Here is a 19416-nt window from a genome sequence, read left to right as displayed (position 1 = left end):
TTAATGTTATTGCCCCCACAGCGAATGCACACACACGCACACAAATTATTGATCCCTGAGCGTTCTCGCTCTCTCGCTCTCTCGCCCCCCCCTCTCTTCTCTCTCCTCCGACTCTTGTTTGCCACGACCTGCCGATTTGCCGTTTTCGGCGGTGAAAATCGGCAGCGAAGGTCCCACCGTGCTCGCTCGCACCGTGACGAAAACGGAAACTCCGTGGAAGGTTTCGTTAAGAGAGAAAAAAAAGTGAAGTAGTTGGCCGAGCGGACGAGAGTTGCTTTTTTGTTTGGTGTATGTTTGCTGTGCGTGGGAGGGTGGGGGGGGGGTTCTTTTATCTTCAGCAACAAAAAACAAAAAAATTGTTTTGCGGAATGGTGAGACGCAATGGAACTCCACAACGATAAAATGAAAGATGTCCACTTTGGTGAGTCCAATTTCGGTGGCGGTGTTGGGAAACGCGTGTTGCGGTTGTTGATGCCATCCCTGGCCCTCTGCCATCCAACTCAGGTTAATCGAATCTATTTTAATTGGTGACTTAACAGATTAAAAGGTTTATAGATGCTGTGGAAGCTGTTGAGAGGGGGGGGGGGCGACTTTTAAAGTCCACGTTGTCTGTGTTGTATCTTGTTGGTGTCAAAAATAGGGCAGTAGTTAATTAAACGAAGGGCATCAATTGGTGACGAATTAGCAGAGACTACTGGTGAAACTTGAGCTCTTTACATCGCGATCGGTGAAGTCACATATACCTTTCACGTCACCTTAGACGGTGAGGTTTCATCTTGGTCATTCGCTCTGTGAATTTACAGCGCGCGATCTTAAATTGTTGAAATGAAGATGCGGACTTTCGCAAAATTTAGACCGAGAAGGGAATCATCGTTGATCAGCCGGCTCCGTAAGGACATTACTTAGCTATGCCAGTGACACTTTGGTCGTGGTGTATGCTGCATCAGAACCACTCTCATACAGGAATTCTATCCGTCTTTGAACTTTGCAAAATATTGTGCTTAAGTTGTGGCTTAAGGAGAAGAGTGTTGGTGAAGGATGTACTGTGCTGAAGCAATCAACCAAGGCACTCGTCGTTGTCTGCATTGTGTCGTCGAAGGCAGCAGTTGTTCATTGGTTGCTTAGTTGGGGATGCCACTTGGGAGTTGGCTTACACGTGGAGGCTGGTTTGAGATTCTTGGGATTCTCAGCATTCGCCAGAATAAGCCTGAGACTCGGGAGAGAGCCAAGCGAAGGCGCCTCGGCAACATTCCCAGTTGATGTTCGGCTCACACCCCCGTGAATGTTGGGGGGGGGGGCACCAGCAGTAGACTGTGAATTTAACAGGCTTTCACGACCAGTATTATTCATAATAGAGGTTTTTTATGTGTTAGATCGCATCAATATAAATGTGTCGTTAAACCCGCCACCACCCGGCACAGCCAATTAGTAATGTTGTTCACGTAAAACGTGCCCATTTGATTTACTAGTTAAGAACACCGGTGTGTTGGAGTGAGTAAACCCACAAAATGTACAGTTCGAGTACGACGTTTCGCGGGTAATTACAACCAGCCTCGTCAGGCGACAGCCAGAGTTGTGGAGAAACCCTCCTGTGAATAGCGCACATGAGAACTCAGAATCATAATCTGCATTTTCACTGGAGGAATCCGGTGAGCCATGATGCTCTTTTTGTACAGATGTCCGGTAAGACGGGTCAGCAAGTTAAATCGACATGAAAGGATACAACTATACGCAGAAGAGTTATCAAATTAAGTCAAAGTGTTTCCTTGCTCAAAGAAGTTGAGTTGCTGTGATCGTCTCTATTGGTGGCAAAGATTCTACATTTCTATGCTGGGTCTAGGCATGTGATAATTTAAAGAATTGCCATGACTTGAGTTTGTGATACGTTTCGATAATTGATCATTTTTGCGTGTTTTTTTACAACCGTATCTCGTTTTTGTTGTTATTGAGTGTTTTCTGTCTCATTTAGCCCAAGTGTCACGTTAGGAAATCATTCTCATGTCGTATGCATGCGATGCCAGCAGTCAGTTCTCACAAGTGTAATTCGCCCAGTTGGGGCCAATTTCTCCTCAGGATTGACTCCGATTTGACTTTACTTCCCACAAAGTGGAACTCATTTTAATAAATATATTTCATGATGGGCCGAGTCAGCGTCTGGGAAATGAAGTCACAACCTTTAGAAGCCGCATCCTACTAGTTTAGAGTCAGGCGATGTGTGCATCTACGTTGAGCTTCTTTCGCACCGTACGTAGCCAACGTGCTAATAATCGGAGGTGTGGATTGGAGGTGATCCGGTGCCATTCTATTGCCGCTAAATTATGCAACTCTAAAAACCCGATTTCATTCCTGCGTATGCCAATGTGTTCAGGATCTAAATACCAATGTTGAGGTCTACTTGCCACACCAGGGCTTCAGAAGTGGTGTAGTTTTGCTATTCCTCCACTGCAGGTTTACTGTATGGTCCATCGTTTTGGTTGCATGGCCACAGTCCGCACTGTGGCTTGTCTTTAATTATCTATTCATGAAGGAGATGTGCGCATCGGCCTGTTGATGTTCTCATGGGGTTGATGGTTCCGAGCTGTGCCTCTGAGGAATGGCAAAGCCAGGCGGTGCAATGTTTGGGTCTAGAATTAGGTGGTTATTCTCGACATCCACATTGTCGCACTCTGTTCACCAGCGTTTTTACACATCTGGGTGAGATTCTAGGATGGTGACAGCGCGATCCCAGAAAGGGGATCGGAACAGGAGTCGGGGACGAGGTATAGTGTTGAGGGTTCGTGGGTAGGTTGTCGTTGGCAAGAAAACGTGTACACTCTCTTGCGGTTTATATATCTCCGTGAATATTTGGTGGCAGGATGAACCCCATGGAATAGGATACCAGGGGGGTTGATGTCGTTTTCAGCATTCCGGTTATAATGCACGTCGTGTGAATCAAGTGTGCATCCAGGAGTTTTGTGTACGAGCTCCCAGACCAGGCTGGAGCGCAGTGACTCTGCCACTGAGGAGATCGGTGACAGGGCAGCAGTTCGCAGCGCATCACCAGAGGTGCCTCTGGGTCGTTCCTGTACATTTATGGAGGAGGACGATTCTTGACTTGGTCTTTCCACAGATATGTTTTTTTTTATGTGGGGCTTGAAGTTTAGGCTTCTATCCATGATATATCTCGGAGTTGGGCCATATTGCACGGTGCTACCACAGACAGACACATCAAGGGTGAAAACTGCTGCATGGTTGTATACACTTAATGATGTGGAGTGGTGACAATGGCTAGAACCCAGCGACCTAGATTCTTAGAGCACAGCGACCTGAATTTAATTCCTATCCATTGCTAACATCTGTAGCGAGGGATATCTGCACCAGTCCTAACTCCCCGTAATCACCAACTCGAATTAATCAGCATGGTGGGGATGTATGATCAAACAAACAGACTATGAGGTGTGGAGAGGCTTTAATCCAGCAGTGGATTGACAAGCACGTGTCCCACTTGGCGGGATCTGCTTTCCAAGTCCTCCCTCTCCACAGTCTTCGACCCATAGCCATCTCTGCGTGAACACCACGTAAACTCCAGTGACTTAGGGCCCTAAACAATAAAATATAGATATACACTCGTCAGCAATCCATACCCATATGGCTGTGTGTACATGAGCGAGAAACGTAAAGAATACTGCGGTGCTCAATTCGGGGAAGAGGACTTTTGCAGGAAATGGTCACTGCGGTCGTGTCACTGGCATTCGACGGAGGCGCAGAAGCGTTAACGAAGGGAGGTTCAATGGCCACACGTGGTTGGGGACAGCCTGCTTGACTCCCTCCGAGTCGTGTGACTGGCAGGCTCCTTCCTGCCAGGGGGCTCTCTGCCTGTTGAGATGCCGGTGGGAACATCGCCCGCTGTGCTTGTGCCAAGGGTGTGCCAAGGGCGTGCTAAAGGGGTGACCCAAAGAACCGTGCGGCACATTCAATGTAAGACGACACCGGGACCCGTGGATTTCAAACCAACCCAAAACGTTTTGCTTTGAAAAGCTCTGCGCCCTGTTAGCAAGGGTGTGCGCGGGAACGAGGTTCAATGAAAATAGACGAAGGAAACTTTGGATCTGGGACGTATCGGCGGTGATGGTGACGGTGACTGCGCTGAGGGTTGAAGTACATATTTTGCCATCGCGAGGGGCGTGTGGGGCGTAACAGCTGCCTCGTCTCATCCACCCTGTGCTCTCACGACACGTTTGAGCACTGCCGGTTTCCATTACTGGTCATTACACCCCATTACGCATACGGTGCAGTAATCTGTGTATACAAATGACTGTACCGATTTGTGTTTACAAATGATGCCCATGTAAACCACAGCATGGTGGACGACTTTTAAGAAAAATATAAAGTTTGTGCCGTATTCCAAAAGGCATCAATAAATGTGACGAATTCTCTCGCGTTTGCTCCTCTCGTTCCCTTGGTGGATGATGATTAGCTGCACGTGTCAGGGAATCAGGGCCTTGATATGTTTCACTATTCTTCGGTTTAATATTGCGGTGAATTTAGCGGCCTCTAGTGGCTGGGGGGAGGGGTTACGTATGTGCATGTATGCATGTATGTTGAACTTCTTTCTCACCGTATGTAGCCAACCGTGCCAAACGGATGTGCGGGGAAAGGACGACAAACTGAACACAAAAATCAGTATCATGAGGCCTCCTTTGCCAGTACCAAAATATAAGAATAGGTTTTTCCCATTTTTTTCTGGCAGAAAAACTTAAACTTTTTTACAAGGAATCATGTCTGTATTAACCACAATACTTGTGGTCAGTATGTTTTTTGTTTGCATTCTGACCACAAGTGTTGTGGTTAATGCAGACATGATTCCTTGTAAAAAGGTTTCAGTTTTGCTGCCATAAAAAGGGGAAAAACATATTCTTACAAAAATGAGTTCTAAAGAAATGAGTTTTCAATCGAGATTTTAAAGTTCATAGTTCCAGTGGCTTCCTAATATCGGAAGGAAGAGCGTTCCAGACGGCCGCAGAAGCTCATCTGTAAGCATGCGAAGCTGCTACGAGGATGACCGGAGTTCGCCTGTTGGTTTATGCTCCTTGACGAGATCAGCAAGGAATTATGGTTCATTTGTGGCAAGGACGTTGTGTGTAATGAGTGCTGCCTTATTACGTATTCGTTCAACAACCTTGAAGTCAATGCAGGTTGGCGAGCAGTGGACGGACATGGTTCAGGTCTTGCAGTACCCGTCATGGCACGTGCCAAAAACCGTTACGTGACACCGATTCATACATCGTTTTGTATCAGAGTCAAAATCCATCAAGTCTTACGTGTGCAATGTGAGAGTGTTGTGAGCTTGAGAATCAATACAGTATTGACGAATCATCGAATTGTTACACCCGCATTCATTTTCTCACACATGGAACGTATTGCATCAGTGTCTTTCATCTGTGGTGTACCGTTCAGAAACTTTATTTCTCTATTAAGGCAGTTGCTATTGACGAATGTGTCGAGATTTATTGTGTTACCAGTACATTTTAAAACGCCTGTTAGATGTCTTCCTTGGGCATTATTCACGTGTATTTTAAATATGTTTTGAATTACTTTACCTCGATTTGTGGACTTTATTTTTTAAACGCCTAAACCCGGTAAACATGCAGTATTGGGCCAACGTTGGTACATGGTTGGGACCGTGGGTCCAATGTCGGCCCAACGTCCCATGTTTATCGGGAACTAATGTAGGTTTTCGTTATCTTATAATCTTGCCTTATATTTAGTTTCAAATATTATAGTTGGAATTATTCATTTGGACGATGTTTGCACTGTTCTGCATCGTTGTGTACTCAATTAGAGCGTATTGTACGTGTTGTGCTCTGCATGTCAGAATCAGAATCTTTATTTAGACTGTAGGAGGAGGAATCCGATGAGCTATGAAGCTCTTTTTCACAGATATCCAGTATGGGGCGGGTCAGCAAGCTACAACGACAAACAATACAAACAAAAACACAACGATAGGAGTGCAAAATAGAGAAAAATGTAAGCAAGTCACTAAATACAAATACATAAATTCTATAAGTGTGATTTTACAACACTAAATGCAAGCTTGGGCAAGGCAGCAAAAGCAACAATAGTCCCAGACACCAAAACAATACACAGTCCCTCAAGACAACGGCACATAACATTTTAACTATCGATACACAGACATGTACGTGTATGACTCAGGTGTCTCTCGCGTGACTCGGGTATTCCTTGAAAAATAAACGCTTTATCTCATTGGGCTCTTACTTAAGTTTAAATTTTGGGTAACAAACAGGACGTGCATGTACATTAGTGCTGGGCAATTCTTCCAATTCCAAGCCTCGAATCGTAATTAGATTTTTTAAAATTTAATATGATCTATTAATAGGATCGGTGGAATTTTTGAAGGACTGGAACTGCATAGAGCCTGGTGTGGCATTTATGCTTAAAGGGAAGGCCCATGGGACTTGGCTGGCCCAGTGGAATTTCAACATGGAAATGAATGGGCATTCTTACTGGCTGATTGATTCATAGGGTCTCAAAGAATCAACATTATTTCAAAGGGTGATTCCTGTTTCTCCATTCAAAGGAATGGACTTTTATCCGTATGTATGTACGTGTATGCTGAACTTTTTTTGCACCGTACGTAGCCAACCGTGCTAATCGGAGGTGCTCTGGAAACATCCCATTCAAATCTATGTAGATTTTAACATGGTAAATCATGCGTAGAGGAATCGCGTGAATGTCAGCGCTGTTGAGAGACGAAGATAGCTGAGGGCCTGCGTGATGCCACTGACCTAATCACCCCCTCGTATACCACACTGGCTTTAATATGTAATCGCCAATAGCATTTGCCGCATAAAAGTCGTCTAGAAACTTAAATCGACATGTCGTGCGTGTGGAGTACGTAAAAAATGTGTAGCTCCTTTGTCAATCCGCTGCTGGATGAAGGCCTTCCCATGCCATGTCAGGAGATTGTTTGACGATATTCATTGTTGATCGGTGAAGGAATGGTGGGCGCCCAGAAGCAGTTAGATACCACTCACCACTGATGTTCACCGTGGCTGGAAATCAAACTCGGTTCGCGAGGGTTGTAGTATGGTGCGCTAACCACTGTGGCCGCTTCTCTGCACCGGCATCGGTATGCTGAACATACAGAATAATAGTAATACATTCGAGGAAATGCATACAGTGTATGACAGTAATGCTTGGGACAATGGTAGCCTCTCGAATCCTTAGGGGAGTCGCATATAACATGGCCTGAATTGCCACATCCCCCAAAAGTATGCAGTTTAAAGCAGTTTGGTGAATGAAAGCCTCATGAGTCCAACGCAGAAAGCCACGCCGAGTCTCAGAGCTCTTTAGCGAGTGCAGTGCCGGTTATATTGCCCTGTTTTTCTGCCGATGCCTGGCTTTACAGTTATTTGAGTGACCTTCGCTGACTGGGTTGCCATGGGCTTTATGGCCACGTTAGCTATCGCATCGCTCAGCGCTGCTTTTGTGTTGGAATAAAAAACATGCTCAGATCATACCGAAGTGTAATTTGTGATACGGATATCATTGTGAACAAAATAATTCTATACAATAGCAATATATTTTGAAGAGCAGTATTGTTGCAAACGTGATTGTGTGTGAAGCTTTGCAATTTGTTTTACAGGGATTCGTTTTAGAAGTGTTCACACGTAGCAAAAGAAGCTGATAATTTGTCATTATTCCTTTTTAGATGTCATTTATTTTATTTTTTAAACCCAATATAAGTTAAATGTATTTGCCTAGAAAAGTAAATAAGATATCTGTCAGATGAAAGCCCTTCATGTTCAAGTATTCATGTCATTGTGAAATGCAATAGTCTTGAATACGTTTTGTAATATCAGCAATCATCAGCAAGCAGAAGCCAGTTACATTATCATCAATGCACTTGTCTGTGAGAATGAGTATGATGATGCAGGTGAATTAAACAGTGTGCATGCGAGTTTAATGGTCCACCATCGAAATAATCGTGCCTGAATGGGTAGCAGGCTCATGCTTGTGTTCGGGTGAAGTGTGGGTACCACCCCTTTCTGCACTGTTTGGCCAGTGAGGAATCCAATGTTACATTGGTTGAGTAGACCCTCCGTCGGTAATAAATAATCTGATTCGGCATGTACAGGGCACATGTTTATCCTTAGACACCAGTGTGTCTGTCTATCCTTTTGTGTATTGGGATCGGTAGTGCAGAGGTTAACGCGCTGTGCTACGAACTCAGCGACTCGAGTAGGATTCCTGCTCACGGCCAACGCCACATTGACGATTATTTGAACCAGTCCTGGGCCTCCCCGAGGTCGACTCAGCCTCAAATTAGTACCTTGTGCAGTGCGTAAACTTCACCATGATGGAGGGGATCAAGGCGACCGAGCGTGGTGCTGGCCACCCACCCCATCGTGTGCCATGCCGGCCTTCATAGGTGTTCGCAAGCCCCGATAGTCTATTTAAAACTATACGTGGGATCTTTGTCTTTATATCCTTGTGTGTCAGTTTACTGCATTTGCACAGTGATGAGTAATCTCAGCAATTTTGAAAAACCCCTATCTTTAGAATCAGTTCAATAAATGTGGCTCCGCTGTGGATGGTTAACTTGACCATGACACAATCATACGGAGCAGTGGGAAAATTAACATCTGCGGCAATATGAAACAAACTATAGGCGTCACATCCTTCAGCAAACCTTACCATGTTTGACTTTACCCAACGCTCATTACGGTTGCAATGTTTGGATCGAGTTGGGGCCCTGAACTGTAATGCCAAGACCGTGAGACAGACATATGATGACTAAACAGTTGCTTCTGAGTTACATCGATATTTTGTTGCATACTCTGGACCGGTGGTTCCTACCATGTGGTCCAAAGGGTCACGGGAAGTGTTCCACGGAACTGTCGGAGACACGGAGTTTTTATCATTGAATGCCACCGTATTTTGTTTCCTGCTTCGTGGTCTTTGAAACGTTTTTTAGGGTTGGCAGTGGATCCGCGATCTGGAAAGGTTGGGATCCACCACTCCAGACACCGTGTGTTAGTGTTGCAAGCAACCAATGTAGACGACTAATGGGTAAACCAGCTGGTCATTCAGTGCCCCTGCCATCAGCTGTTACGGCTCAGCAGCTTGAAGTGAGCCACTGGACTCGGCCACCCTGTGCTGGCCACATTATATGTACTGAATGTTGAACTTCTTTCGCGTTGTACATAACCAACCACGCTAATTGGAGGTGCGGGGGAAGGACAACAAACTCAACACAAAACGCAGTTCCAAAGAAATTAGTTTTCAATCTAGATCATTTAACAGTACATAGCTCCAGTGGCTTCCTAATATCCGAAGGAAGAGTGTTCCTTACGGCCGCAGGAGCACATCCGAACGCGCGCGATGCGGCGACCGTCTTTGTTCGATGGCTTAGCCAAAAGCCGCCGTTGCGAGGATGACCTGGAGTTCGCGTGGTGATCGTTTATGCTCCTTAACGAGAGGAGGGTAACCCGCCTGCAGTTGGGGATTATTGTCCCCCCTATTAATTTTCCCGAGCCGCAAGGAACTGCTTCATACTGCCCTGAGCTGAGCACCCAAGCCCTGCTCTATCCCATCAGGGCGATGCCTTTACGACCGCGTGGAAACGCGAAGCTTTGATTCTTGAATGGGTTAAAGTGATTTGTTTTTGACAGTGGGCGGCAGTTTTTTCCCAGCTGGAATGTGTGACCTGAGCTACAAAATGTTTAATATTTTTACGAGCCGTCAAAGAGGACCTCCCCCACTCCCGCCCAAGCGTATGTGAAATGGTGAAAATTCTGAGCTCCAGAATTCTCGACTGGAGGGCAATAAGGTCGAGATTTGGTAATTACTGCGATGAAGGTCAAGCCACGTTCAAACATGTCCTCCAGGTCACTTATTGTGCCAGATTTCGATGCAAATGTTTGATGCAATTGCAGTGACGTATTAATGATAATAATGAAAATGGAAAGAGAACTGAAAGTCAGACGTATTCTAAATGTGGTGCACAAGCGACGCATTGTAATCGTGAATTGATTAATAAGTCTGACGTCAGGTATAAGGTAAAGGTGCAGCCCTGCGTTTGCTTGTTTTCACACTAGCAGGAGCTGTCGAGATCCCCTCCCCTCTAGAGGGTAATTTGGTCTACTCTTCCACGCTGGGCAGATGTTATGGAAGAGTTGGGAGTACCCGCACACTCTACCCCACCACACACGACCTGGCCTTATGTTAAATGAGGTGCAGCCATAATTTATCCTGCCGGGTGGTTCAAGGCAGTGGGATTAAAGAAACAAGTCCATTATATCGACTTGTGTCTGGAGAATGAACCACAACGATGACGTCTTTGGATTTGCAAGTCCATTGTGCCAACCATTACCCTATAGCAGCATCCCCATTCTGATGTATGGACCGTACGTTGAACTTCTTTCGCACCATACGTAGCCAACCGTGCTAATCGGAGGTTTGGGGGAAGGACAACAAACTAAACACAAAAACCTATAGCTTGCCTTAACCAAAACATTTTTAACGATGAATGTTGCTGGCATTCAGTTGCATCATTTTGTTCAAGGGTCATGGATATCTCACAGTGAGTCATCACTACTGCAAATGCTGCTTTAATTGTGTGCACTGTGGTGATAAATACTAATTTAGAGCAATCATGGTCAATATTTATCCACACCCCAGAACTATGGGGAAATTAAATTCAGCTAAGATTTGGAGGCCGCTTGGCTACTGTGGGGGGGTTGTACAAACAGCTAAGTTTCCTCTGTGGTGCCAAGCTTTTTCGTCCACAGAAGTAATCTGAAAATCTGTACACAGTTACCCCATAGGGCCCTCATACCTGCTCCCCTAGAGTGTAAACAATGTACCTACAAACACTGTGTGCTCACAACAAACTCTTGCTGGGGGGGGGGCTTCAGTGTGAGCAATACACGTGTTATGACTCGTTCTCTGTCATAACATCCGAGCAGTAACTTTACGACATAACTTCGCTGGTTATGCTGAGGTTAACAGCGTGTTAACAATTATACAATACCCCGTAAAATGAAGTATATGTGAGTTGCTATGTGTTATTGGAACTGCCTGCTAGCTAGACTGGGGTAGAGCACTGGTTGGAATGCTTGAGTTACAATTGGATGGTTGGGTTAGGGTCCTGGCTCATGGTCAACTCAGGCCATCGTTCCGTGTAGAAACAATACAAGTGGTAGTCGTATAAAAAGAGACTGGTGACCGTCATAGGAATGTGGAATTTCCATTGCTGGCTTAAGACCGTCAAAGGAGATGAGTGTCTGCACATGCTTGATTAAGCCAGGAGACAAATTGACTTGACTCTTTCTCTAGTGAGAAGACTGTTATCAATACTTGATGCAGTTGCCCTTCCGAGTGAAGAGATTTATCGTTGCGGTGTAACTGTAAAAAACACGATTTAAGTGATTTTTTTAAAGGAATAAAATAAGTAATTTTCGTAGTACATAGTCAACGAGCTATCTCTGTCATCGACTGTTTGAACGTTTTATCGCGTCGAACTTTACGAGCAGTATTTTTGTAAATGTTGATTGAGAGGCGTTGCTCTATCGTAACGCGCTTGCTACGCCTCTTCCACCGATTTGACTCATTTCACAAATTTAAAATCCAAATACGAAAATAAAGGAGATGTTTGTTGTTGCTGTTGTTTAAATTCCATCCCCTCTAAAGATATGTTAATTTTCATCGACTATACGTAATTATAATGATCACATCAAGCTGTCTCCCAGCTTTCATGTTGGTGGCTCTGAGACCATCCACTCACAAGGCCTGAGAGGCGGGCTTCGTTACTGGCAACCCAGGATCTCAGCTGTGCCAGCTCAGTGCTCAGCAGAGGTCGCAATCGGGTACCCGATACCCGTACCCTACCCGATACCCGGCTAGCCGGGTATCGGGTAGGGTACGGGTACGGCCGGGTACGGGTACCCATTTGCGACCCTGGTGCGGCCGGATACGGGTAAGGAATCAAAACCCGTTTGCGACCTCTGGTGCTCCGACCTCTGAGCTACTGCTTGTTGTGTTTAGTTTGTTGTCCTGCCCCCCACCCCCCAACCTCTGATTGGCACGGTTGGCTACGTACGGTGTGAAATAAATTCAATATACATACAGTGCCAGCTCCATAAATGCATAGTGTTAACAGTAATTGTATTCAGCGTGCCATATGGAGTTTATTTACTACTACTTCACTGCTTCCAAATGCATTTATTCGACAATTATAAAGGACTAGCCTTTTGCCCGTCCAAGGATGGGTGTATTGCAGTAAATCTGAAACTTGCAAGCGAAAGGCAGACCGTGACTTGATATTCATTGCATCAATGCGTGTGCAATTTGTAAGGGCGCGGTGACACAGAGCTATTTCATTTAAATGTTATAATCCCTTGTTCATCATGACGTCCTTTTTACTTCTATGTCTCAACAGCGTCACGGAGATCACGTGACGTGAGGGTTCTGCCTTTGTAGCACAGGTCGCAACCTGGTACCCGATACCCGGCTACCCGGCCGGGTACGGGTACCCGTTTGCGACCCTGCTGCAGCCGGGCACAGGTACGGGTAGGCCGTGAGTCACCGGTGAGTCACCGTTTGTCACTCATTTCCCAACGTCTTGTCTCTTCTCACAATTCAAGTTCCTAGAATCAACCCACCCGCGCCTGCAACATGGCTTCATCCCAGAGGTCGCAATCGGGTACCCGTACCCTACCCAATACCCGGCCGGGTACAGGTAGCTGGGTATCGGGTAGGGTACGGGTACCCGATTGCGACCCTGGTGCGGTCGGGTACGGGTAAGGAATCAAAACCCGTTTGCGACCTCTGCTTTGTAGTGAGGGTTGTAAGTTGACGTCGAGGAGGGGGGAGGAGGCGCCTCGCCCCCCATGTGGAGTGACGTCACCCGCTAATTATTATGAATGGAGGGGCGTGTCCATTTGGATGACATCACCTTAGAATGATTATTAATGAGGGGGGCTGTTCAATATGGAGTGACGTCACCTGCTCATGATTATTAATGAGGGGGAAGGGTGCTCCATGTGGAGTTACGCCACATGCTCATGATTATTAATGAGAGAGGGGTCCATGTGGAGGACGTAACCTGTTCATGATTATTAATGAGGGGGGCTGGTCGACGTGGAGTGACGTCACTTGCTCATGATTATTAGTGAGGGGGGCTAGTCGATGTGGAGTGACGTCACGAGCGTTAAGGACAGACAATCCTGGGTGATTAGAGTAGGTATTTGTACATGTTTACCCTTTTCACAAACAATACGTTGTTCAGAAAGAATGTACACATATTTATTTATTCAAGTAAATGCGCAACTAACTTTATTTCTCATAAATGGCATTTAAATGAAAAAATAACATGAATTAGAATGCTGCTATATTTTAAGAAGGATATAAAAAATTATAGGAAAGTAAGATTGAATATTACAGAATAAGAACATTTGGTATGTGGTATAGTAATTTGATTAGGCTTTCCAATTAATTTAAACACTTGGTTTTTTTGCTTTTTCAATAGTTATCTCATTGTCGTCGTGCATTGAGAGACAAATAATCCATTGAGATCTCTCTCAGAGCGAACAGTGAATGTCATTCACGTTCCACAGCAGCCCCCAGAATGGATATCATGGAGCTACGTCTGGAATCCATTCGGTGGACCTCCGTCCAACACAGCAGGGGAGAAGCACCTTCCCACATTGCCCTGCTGATTGTCACATGACACAGGAAGTGTTCCGGGATTAAAAACATTAGAAGTGCAACATATGAGTCACGTAACTAGCAGACTATATTTTTTATTCTCAGAGTTCGAACTTAGCCCAAAATCACGTGATTGGATTTATTTTGTGTGTATTCACCAGTGACCGGATTCGGACAATAAATTCACTACATTTGAAAATGCGGTTTAACCACAGGCTGGATGCAAACCCAGGAGTTCAACTGTGCCGGCTCAGCGTAGCGATTTCTGGCCCACCCACTTTTATCGCACACACACAAACACAGCGTATTGTACTTTTTCACACGATGTTTTTAAAGTGTGCTAATATAGCTGTGTCATGAAGCAAATATACGTTCTTCCGGAACACTTCCTGTTTGCAGAGCGTCACGATATCTTAAGAAACAGGTCCTCAGAATGTGACATGGTAGAAGTACTTTTGGAATCGCTTTGGGAGGCTTATCTTACCGTATATGACGCCGTTCTCCTTTGTGCTCTGTACAGAGTGACCTTCTGTTCCTGGTAATATATTTTTTATTTCAACCCTCAAAGCTTAGCTTAATAAATTGCTTGAAAAGTAAATTTTATATACCGGCTTGTTAGGGAAGCCATGAATTACAAGGTTTGAGTCCAAGAAGCTTGAGACACTTTAGAATCTATTTTAGTCCGATTGTTCCATTGGCACTGTTATTCAGAGCTCGCCGTTAGCACTGAAAGCATCCCCTCGCAAGCGTTTTCGGATCGTACCGCACGTCTTTCAGCACGGTGTCTGACGTTTCGTTCCACGTGCGGGAGCAGCTTCTTCAGGAACTCAACTGGTAGCAAATGGAGCGAAACGTTGGACAAAGTCGAAACAATGCACGGTACAACCGGAAAAACGTATCGGAGAGCCATACAGCGCAACTGCAAAAACAGTACGGGTCTGTGTTCACCGATGTCACAGAAGCATCTTTGAAATTAATGTAATGCACCTGTTAATCCACATTCGGTGCGTGTAAATATGAATGTGTCTTTAAACCCGCCACCACCCGACACAGCCAATTAGTAAGGTTTGTCACGGAAACAAAGCATGCCAATTTATTACTAGTTCAGCAACCCGGTGTGGTGGAGAGTAAACCCACAACATTTACAGTAAATCTACAATATTTAAAATTGTTTACTCTCCATCACTGGTGGGCTCAACTAGTAACAAATTGGCATTTTTTGTTGATGTGACAAATCTTACTACTTCACTGTGTCGGATAGTGGCGAGTTTAACGACACATTTACACGATCTAACCCACATTTTTTTTTTTAAAAGGGTATTTATTGAACGTCAATAAAACTAAGGTGTTTTATACTCGGGGACAAAATAAGCCAAAGTGAAGTTTAAAAACAAATTGAATGTGTTGGGTTTTTTGTTGTTGTTACACAGTTATTGGTGACCGGGCTGAGGCTATCGACGACACACTGCATTTAAGAACGCGCGTTAATCACGGGTGGCTAACTGGACTCAAACCCAGGATCTCACCAGTGGCAGGTCAGTGGTTATGATCCCCTGAGAAAGCTATCCACCTCGACGCTTGAAACCTCATATAATCAGACGCCGTCACCTGCATACGGTACCAACAGCTCAACAGAACCTCAAGTGCCTGCAACTCAGGAATCGCGAAGCCCCCATTGAGCTCCACCGTGACCACCCTTGCATGCTCATCGCTGTGATGAACTTCTCATAAACGATGGCATTGTTGTCGTTTAGGGAAATGCAGAAAAATCCATCATTGTACTTTACCACTTATTCCCCGAAATCTAGACTCTTGACCTTTGCCAAACCACAATGCCTAGCATGGTAAAAAAAAAAATGGTGCACTAACAACTCGCACGGCAAGGGGAGTCTCCTATCCAGCAGTGGATTGGCAAAGGGCTGTGTATGTACATCAGCGCTGATGAATCCTTAAGGATTTTCAGACATTTGGATATTATTCCTTAAGGAATTTGGACAAATTCCTGGACACGTCTTGCAGTAATAATGATTTCTCTATGGGAAACATGTCAAAATCTCGAGTCACATTCATGGGATTCTTTGTAATCGAGCTTCTGTCATAGAAAGGGTCATGGTGTGTATTTGTATCTATGATTAACTTTTTTTGCACCGTACGTAGCCAACCGTGCTAATCAGAGGTGTGGGGGAAGGACAACAAACTAAACACAAAAAGCAGTTCGAAAGAAATTAGTTTTCAATCTAGATTTAAAAGTGCATAACTCCAGTGGCTTCCTAGTATCGGAAGGACGAGCGTTCCAGACGGCCGCAGAAGCGCACCTGAAAGCGCGCGATGTGGTGACCGCCTTTGTTCGATCGCCAGCCAACTGCCGCTGCTGTGAGGATGACCAGAATTCGCGTGATGGTTTATGCTCCTTGATGATATCGGCAAGGTTTTGTGGTTCATTTGTGGTAGGCAGTGTGTGTGTGTATTGAGTGCGACCTTAGCTTGTGTTCGTTTGGCAACCGGAAGCCAATGCAGCTCGGCGAGCACTTGACGGACATGGTCAGGTTTTTCAGTACCCGTCACGACACGTGCCCAAAACCGTTACGTGACACCATTACGTGACACCGTGCTGCATAAGAGTCAACATCTATCAAGTGCTGATCTTGTCGAGATCTTGTCGAGATCAGCACTCACAAGCAACAGCAATGGCCGCCGGCGCTACCAATGGTGGCGCCGCCATTGCGCGTTCCTTCCCATCCCCCTGCTCGCCCTCCGTGGGCCTCGTCAGTTGGGCGGCCGCCGCTGTTTGCCGTATCGATCGGTCAAATATGTGCAGAGAGAAGAGCCGTGTGTGCAACCTCCGCGTGGCCCCCACGACTTCAAACACTCCAGCATGGGGCAAACATTAATGACCTCTTCCACGAAAACAAAACATGCGTGTGTGTAAATGCACCACAAGCATGCTGCTTGGCCATCATGTGCGGCATACAGTGCAACAAGAAGCATGCTGCATATTTTCCGAGTTTAAAAAGCCTGAGTGTCTCCGCATTCAAATATCTCTGTTGGTGGTAGTGCCGAATTGGTGGTGGCACTGAATTAGTGGTAGAAATTCCACGTTTCTATGACAGGAGTTTTATTCATGACAACCACTTTGACGAACAGCAAAGTGGCCTTCGTATTTCAGAATAATTTAACTCAAATAAAAAATGGCTGAGTTGACCCCGGATTGGGATTTTAATTCATACCGCTTCTGATTATGAATTAAAGCCAAACATTGTGGTGTCCATTATGGTAATTGTTGTAATTAAGATTGTATTATTTTTATTTTGCTCTGTACTTCTCTAGAAAGTTATTGCTCCATGTGGCATCTTCAGTGTTTTGTTTCCATCAATGTTTCACCTCCAGTCACTTACGCCTTATCTTGTGTGTATATATGTTGAACTTCTTTGCCATGGGTTATAGCCAACTTTTAGGCACGATGAGCTCTGGTCTTAATATCAATCTGTGATATTTATTTGTGTACATACAAATAATAGTGACAGTTTTGGCAAAGGAGCGTCATCTGTCAACCACAGTATATTTTAAGTGGAAAATCCCCACTTGCAACTAAAGTAACTGTTTATGACTGTGCCATTGTAGACTTAATCTGGGACATTTGTTTTTTGTTTTTTACCAGTGCGGGATTTTAACCAAATTAATCTAATTTCAAGTAATTTAGTTTCACTCTCACTTATGGCCAACAATAGAACCAAAGATGCACACATGAGAGCAAACAGATGCTGTACAATCTTCAATTACAATTGCACATCGCCACTTGGATTCAATTAGTATCATTTTGAATGGATTTATAATTCATAGTCAGGGAAATGGCAGCGTTGGTTGTCCGCATTCTAACAGTAGGGCCACGTAGCTTTTCAATTCTCTAAAACTGTTCTGTCAAACCCATCAAAACCACTCGTCTTCCAAGTGAACCTTGATTACACGTGTTCCTGAACTACTCTCTGTTGTGTCTTGAGCCACAACAGAGTGTTTCCCAAGTTGTTTGCATCACCGGCGAAGGGGGTAGATGCCATGGAGGTCGTGTATCACCGAGCCTAGGCCTGACATGGAAGTGTGCCAAGCGCAAAGGCACTTAAGCCCTCCTACAGCGAGGATTTTTGAAAAACCTGTGGGAACATTTAACTCTGCGAGACAAATACTCACGCGCATTTTCGTCACGCGTGTTTACATGGCAACGATCGCACTACTGTCCCCGGTAGATTGTGTGAGTGCGATGTATCGTATGCCACGCAATCCGATAAACCGAACTGTTGGTGTGGCAGGATGCCGCCTTTAACGCTGAGCTTGGTAGAGAAAGCGCTGTAATTGAAACCTCGCACCCTGCTCTGCCCAAAATGAAAAATGTTTAAAACTTATCCACACGACCCTTCCCTCCCCCCCCCTCGTGTGTGTAACCTCTTAATCTGCTGCAGCAGCGTATTTGTTCATTAAGGCTAAGCCAGAGCGCTCCGATATGGCCCTTTCTCGCACACACAAAGGCCCGCCTGTGTGAATAACATCGCTGCGGCGGTAGCAGCGCACTGAGACAACCACTCGCACAAACGGCGAGACATCATCCCGCTCCGGGCAATGAGCACGATGAACGGCGGCCCACGCGGGGAGTGGGGACGCGCGTGAAAACGTGGCCACCTGTCGCCCGGAAGGATCCAAGGACAGCAAGATCGTGAGCGGTGAGCGCGCGAGCCCATTTATTTTTTTGGGGGCTGCATACCTGGCAAAGGTGGCAAGCCACTCGGCTTTGCAAGCTTGGTGGGCACGCTCGGTTTGCAAAGTCGTGGGTGCCGCCAGGATCACTGTGTGTTCTGGGGCCTCTTGTAAATTTAGCTTGTGTTGTGTTGTGCGACTTGCGTGAACATTGGTTTGGTTTGATGAAAAGTTATTAAGTGTAGGAATTTTTTTTGTCTCGTGTGCGAGGTTGCTTGTCTGAATTTGGTTGGCACTCCCATTGCCGTTGGAGCTTACCTGTGTTTTGGTAGGAAAAAGTTACGAGCCAGAGGTTCAATATATAATCTGTTGTACAGTATAGTGTTTGGATTAGAGTATTTTGCATGTGAAGAAAATACTGTTCATATTGTGTGTGTACGGGCTGTGTATTCAAGACAAGTCAAAAGTGTCAGCCAACTCAAACAATGAGGTGGTGCGCATCTCTTTCAGCTGGCTTGAAAATGCGGAATTTCCACATTTCCATGGCAGGGCCCTGTCTGAGGCACAACAGATGTGGATGTTCAAGCAAAGTGGTGCTCATTTTGTTAACTCCAGAGCAACGATGATAAGCAGAGTTTGACCCGTGTTTGTGATTTCTACCTGGAAAGTCTTGTGTAGCTAGCCAGTCAATACCAGCATAACACTCGTACAAGATTGTGACATTCCGTGATTTTTCTAGTTTTATCTAAGCGGCTGTAGCTGTGTGCACAATGTTCCCTGTGTATTGGAGCCTAACTCAAGTGAATTATGTTTTTAAACCTTGGCATGCCGCTCAGTTCATTGGTAAGGCAATGGTGTGGCATGACAGTGTTGTCCACAGTGATTGGTTATTGCGTCATGCGTGGAGAGACCGGCTTATAAGCATGCAATGATTAACATGCATTGTTGGGGTGAGATAGTGGTTGGGTTGTTACCATTAAGGGTGTTGAAACTGGCAGATCACATTGACATTGTGATGAA

The 19416-nt window shown here is 45.3% G+C and overlaps 1 protein-coding gene across 7 annotated transcripts in view; it reads left to right on the top strand.

Moving 5' to 3' along the window:
- Positions 1–327: 327 nt before the first annotated feature.
- Positions 328–19416, top strand: part of LOC144723348 (hepatocyte nuclear factor 4-gamma-like) — an 82131-nt gene continuing 63042 nt past the window's right edge. The window contains exons 1-2 of one of the 7 annotated variants that reach the window (XM_078602078.1): positions 328–421; positions 15141–15245. In XM_078602078.1, coding sequence (XP_078458204.1) covers positions 382–421; positions 15141–15245 — 145 coding nt within the window. In that variant the 5' untranslated portion in view covers positions 328–381. Of the gene's footprint in view, positions 422–13164; positions 18423–19416 lie in introns of those variants that run through there. The other 6 variants (XM_078602082.1, XM_078602076.1, XM_078602075.1 and 3 more) reach the window with 6 other exon arrangements.

The sequence above is a fragment of the Lampetra planeri genome, chromosome 17 (assembly GCF_965212315.1).
Source record: "Lampetra planeri chromosome 17, kcLamPlan1.2.h2, whole genome shotgun sequence".
Taxonomy (NCBI): domain Eukaryota; kingdom Metazoa; phylum Chordata; class Hyperoartia; order Petromyzontiformes; family Petromyzontidae; genus Lampetra; species Lampetra planeri.
This window is presented reverse-complemented; position numbering and strand designations above follow the sequence as displayed.